The 5,413-nt window shown below is 36.9% G+C and overlaps 1 protein-coding gene across 1 annotated transcript; it reads left to right on the top strand.

Moving 5' to 3' along the window:
* Positions 1-294: 294 nt before the first annotated feature.
* On the top strand, positions 295-3,741 carry LOC117919787 (scopoletin glucosyltransferase-like). The gene is made up of 2 exons (XM_034837040.1): positions 295-2,095; positions 3,525-3,741. Exon 1 carries the CDS (start codon positions 483-485, stop codon positions 1,965-1,967), a length of 1,485 nt encoding a protein of 494 aa, XP_034692931.1. The 5' UTR covers positions 295-482; the 3' UTR covers positions 1,968-2,095; positions 3,525-3,741.
* Positions 3,742-5,413: the final 1,672 nt, after the last annotated feature.

The raw sequence follows: 5,413 nt of genomic DNA, 5'->3' as shown, positions 1-5,413 counted from the left end.
CTATTCAGTTAAAAGTAATCTGTTGACATCGTTCAACATAGCTAAAATGAACTTGTTATCAATAGGTTCAGTTTAGTTATGTTGGATAATGTCAACATATTACTTTTAACTGAATAAAAAAAGTCAAATATTTTGATTTTTTTTATTCAGCCAAAAAACAAACACCACCTAAGTTGAAGAATCAAGCAAGCTTAGGGTGTGACAACTTTGTATATATCTTTAAAATTCATTTTAAAATTAATGCAATGAATGGTCAATCGCATGGTGTGTTTAGAAGAAGTCAAAATTCGTGCTCGATTTGCCTACTTGGGGAAACGCCCAAGAAATTTCTATCTCGTCCCTCCTAAAGATGATACATCTTCCCCAATCGTGAATCAATGCTTGCTAAAGGGAAATTAAGTGAATCAAACCTTTTTCAACCCCAATAGCAAATCCGGGATCAATCCTTTTTCTTAGCTCATCGCTTCGTGGAACCAGTATCAATGGAGCCCCCTCACCTCCATGTGTTCTTCTTTCCCTTCATGTCTCCAGGCCACCTCATTCCCATGGTCGACATGGCCAGACTCTTCGCCACCCACGGCGTGAAGTCCACTATAATCACCACTCCACTCAATCTCTCTCGCTTCCGATCCATCATAGACCGCCACAATTGCTCTTCTAATTATGTCCCAATCGACCTCCATGTCCTTGACTTACCCTTCTCCGCTGCAGGCCTCCCTGAAAACTGCGAAAACCTCGATTCCTTACCGTCGCGGCTTATGTCATACAATTTCAGCAAGGCCATCATGATGCTTCAGCCACCGTCCAGTGATCTCGTCCGTCGGCATCGGCCTGATGCTATCATTTCCGATCTCAACCTCCCATGGACGGCCGAAATTGCTAGAGAGCACGGCATCCCGCGTATCGTTTTCAACGGAGGGTGCTGCTTCTCTCTTTCTGTCGTCGACGGTGTTGCCCGACATAAGCCGCATGAGAACGTCAGCTCTGATACAGAGCCCTTCTTGGTACCCGGTTTGCCGGACCCCGTTTTCATCACTAAGTCTCACATGCCGGAGCGATTTTTTGGCAACTTGGGTCTTCACGAATTCTTCAAGAGCTTCATGGAAGCTGAACGAAATACCTACGGCGTAGTGGCCAACACTACTTACGAAATTGAACCAGAGTATGTGGAGCACTACAAAAAGATTACTGGAAAAAAGGTGTGGCCGGTTGGACCGGTCTCCCTCTGCAACAAGAAAGCTTTGGACATGGCGGAGAGAGGAAACAAAGCTTCGATTGATAAAGAAAGGTGTCTCACATGGCTCGACTCGAAGAAGCCCAACTCAGTACTCTATGTTTCTTTTGGAAGTCTCTGTACTTTCAGCAAGTCACAGCTTCTGGAGTTAGGATTGGGCCTTGAAGCTTCAAATCACTCGTTCATCTGGGTCATCAGAGATCATCAAGAACTTGGCTTTGTGCTCAAGGATTTCGAAGAGAGAGTGAGAGATAGAGGTCTCATCATCAGAGGTTGGGCTCCGCAGGTTCTGATCCTCAACCACGAGGCTGTTGGCGGGTTCATGACTCACTGCGGGTGGAACTCGGTGCTGGAATCGGTAACTGAGGGCGTGCCACTGATAACTTGGCCGCTCTTTGCTGAGCAGTTCTACAACGAGAATTTTGTCTTGCATCGTTTGCGAATCGGAGTTGGAATCGGTGTGCAGAGCGGGTTGGCGTGGGGAGAGGAAGAGAGGAGCGATGTCTTGATGGAAAAGGACCAAATTGCCGAAGCAGTGACTCGGTTGATGAGCGACGGGGAAATGGTGGAAGTGATGAGGAAGCGAGCGAGTCGACTCCGCGACATAGCAAGATCTGCTGTGGAAAAAGGTGGTTCATCTTACGTAAGTGTGGGCCTTCTAATTGAGGATCTCTTGAATCAAAGGGAAGAGAGACTAGCAAGAGATCATCGAGTGGGGCTAGCAGAGAAATAACGACTTGGGCTTCGGCGCAAGAGGGCGTTTTAAATGTGGGACCGTGGGCCTTGTGTCACCTCTCATTTAAACGATACTCCATTGTTCCGAAATGTAATTGGCCTATTAGGAGGTTAAGATGTCTGTAGGTGGGTTTTTGTCGATAGTACGGTAATTTAAAAAAGTTATGCTTAAATTATTATAGTAGAAGAAGTTATTACAAATATATGATAGTTTTTGCCACCTAGGAGAGAGGAGAAAGGGTGAACGGATAATTTTTTTTTAAACGAAAATCATCTTTTCAAATTTTAAAAGGCGAAATCGTCTTTTCAAAAGACGATTTTAAAAAAATTTCAAAAGGAACTCGTCTCTTCAAGAGAGGAGTTCCATGAAAAAAAATATATAGAAAAAAAAAATTCCCAAATTAAAAAAAAAAAAAAAAACTATTCCTCAAGGAACTCATCTCTTCAAGAGACAAGTTCCCATGGAAAAAAAATATATATATTTTTTTAAAAATTTCCAAATTAAAAAAAATAAAAAAAAATTCTTCAAGGGAACTCGTCTCTTTAAGAGACGAGTTCCCATGGAAAAAAAAAAATTCTCAAATTAAAAAAAAAAATTCCTAAAAAAAAAAAAAACAATTCCTCATCTCTTTTTTAAATCTTTTTGTTTAATTTTTTTTTTTCCATGGGAACTTGAGGAATTTTTTATTTTTATTTTTATTTTTAAATTTGGGAATTTTTTTTAAAAAAATTTTTATTTTTCCATGGGAACCTCCCTTGAGGAATTGCTTTTTGCTTTTTTTTTTTTTTTTTTTAATTTGGGAATTTAAAAAAAAAAAAAAATTCCATTCAAGAAACGAGTTCCCTTGAGGAAATATATTTTTTTTCCATGGGAACTCGTCTCTTCAAGAGACGAGTTCCCTTGAGGAGTTGGTTTTTTTTTTTTTTTTTTTTTATTTAAATTTTATAATAATTTGGGAATTTAAAAAAAATATATTTTATTTTCATGGGAACTCAAGAGAGGAGTTCCATTGAGGAATTGTTTTTTTTTTTTTTTTTTTTTAATTTGAGAATTTTAAAAAAGAAGAGACGAATTCCCTTAAGGAATTGTTTTTTTATGGAAAAGAGATGAGTTCCTTTGAGATTTTTTTTTTTTTTTAATTTGGGAATTTATATATATATATATATATTGATGGAACTCGTCTCTTCAAAAGACGAGTTCTTGAGGAATTGTTTTTTTTTTTTTTTTAATTTGGGAATTTTTTTTATAAGAAATATATATATATTTTTTCATGGAACTCGTCTATTGAAGAGACGAGTTCCCTTAGGAATTTTTTTCCCTATATATTTTTTTTTCATGGAACTCGTCTCTTGAAGAGACGAGTTCCTTTTTGAAAAGTTTGAAAAGATGATTTTGGTTTAAAAAAAAATTATCCGTTCACCCTCTCTCCTCTCTTCTATCTCATCTCTCCTAGATGGCAAAAACTACCACATATTTGTAATAACTTCTTCTACTACAATAATTTAAACATAATTTTTTTAAATTACCATACTATTGAGAAAAACCCGTCTGTAGGTATCAGCGCGTCTGATTGGTTCTCAAGGAGGTAACCTATATTTGGTCAGGTTGGAGGTTGCGGCCCTTCCTTCCATGACAATTACATCAATTGGGTTGAAATGAGAAAGAATCCTTATTTTTTTCAAATTTGCTTTCTCATTAAAAACCTTCTCATCTGAATGGTTGTAATAGCGACAATATATAATGGAGGTTGCAATTGAATGATTGGAATAGAGACAATATATGATTGATCAAGAAATGACAATATTTGATTGCATACCATTAAGGCAAAATGGGATTTATCAATCCATTCCTAATTTTTTATTGGTCTATGTGTCACATGACAGTTGATCAGATTTGTTGGCATCCTTCAATTGGTTAGTTGTGAAGGAACCAATTTGTCAATGTCTTATTCATAATTTGAGGAGGTATCAAAACCTAGGGTAAAAGTCTTTTATATAGATCTCATGAAATTAGAGAACTATAAAAAAGTATTATAATGGTAAAACTTCCTCATAACTAAAATATTATTTCTTTTTCAATACTTCAGTATGTGTCAAAGTAGTTGAGTTTTTCTTAAATTAGTCGATTTGTTAGCAAGTTTTGATTGATTTAAATTTTTAAGGAGACCTTGAAAGTGACTAAGTGTTTAAAGGTCTATAACAGGTGGTATTAGAGCCTGGTTAAATAAAGTAAATTGTAGGCATCATGTTGAGCTCCAAGGTGGTGGAGGTTATAACTTCTATTGAGCAATGGCCTTATGAGTTTAAGGCTCTTACTACTTGTAGGGGTAAGAAGGAACTAATCAATACTAACATTAAGGAGAGATAACACTTGATAGAGTACAACATGGATGAGGACGTGTGGGATCTTGTAGGATATATCTAAGAGCTCAAGAGAGGCATGCTAGGAGCAAGCCCCATGCAAGAAGGGGTAAGTGAAAAAATTTAGTTCCTTCCTTGCTAAGATCGAGTGGCTTCTTATTCCCACCCACCCTAAGAAACTTACTCTAACTTTGCCTTCGCTTACTTAGATGTCGTTTTTGCCTCCATAGATGGAAACTTCATTAGGATCTATTAGATTTACAAGCCAACATGGAAGTCGAGTTCTAAGCTCGTTAAGAATACGTGGCCACATGCAAGAGGGCCTTTACTACAAGCGTTTGAGACCTTGCCTTAATTATGGCTATAGCATAGCCTTAGTAGACTGCAAGAGAAACGACTCCTTAAACCTAAAGACATCAAGGGGTGCTCATACCCTAAAAAAAAAAAAAAAGGTTAAGTTAACTTTTTATAATCAAAGAGGGTAAAAGGGGATAAAAGGGAGAAAAAAGTTTAACCCTTAATAGAGTTAGCATCTAGAGTAGTTAATCCTAAGAAGAGTTGGTGGATCTTTTATAAAGAGGGCTACAACATAATCATTTGAATAAAAATTTCATTATCTTAATCATTACTAGTAAAATTAAGTGGTTTTTGTATGGAGAATGATTTACTAGATACCCAAAGAAAATGACTCAATGTGCCTAAGTAGAGAAATCCAAGGAAAAAATTAATCAAAGAGCACCATGATATCAAGGGGGTTGATCAACCCAAACAAAGATGCAAGAGTGCATTATTAGAATCAGCATATTATCAGCCTTTGATGCATGATGAGATTGAGGCCTACATGAAGACTTGTCTTTTTGTTATGCTAATAAGACAAGAATGGTGACCATTGATTTCATCAATTCACTCCCAAATTAGATGGATATGGGTTAATCATTGTGATAAGGATGATATTAAATTTGATTCTACAAGCATGAGATTCTCATATGAGACATTTATAGCAACCTCAAAGGATTGCATGACCAAGGAGGTAGTAAGCTTATTCTTAAGCATACAATGAAGCATTGGGCTATTCAATGATTA

Source organism: Vitis riparia, chromosome 8 (assembly GCF_004353265.1).
Source record: "Vitis riparia cultivar Riparia Gloire de Montpellier isolate 1030 chromosome 8, EGFV_Vit.rip_1.0, whole genome shotgun sequence".
Taxonomy (NCBI): Eukaryota; Viridiplantae; Streptophyta; class Magnoliopsida; order Vitales; family Vitaceae; genus Vitis; species Vitis riparia.
This window is presented reverse-complemented; position numbering and strand designations above follow the sequence as displayed.

Coding starts and splice junctions, on each gene's coding strand:
- LOC117919787 (XM_034837040.1), top strand. CDS start 483: ATGGAGCCCCCTCACCTCCATGTGTTCTTCTTTCCCTTCATGTCTCCA.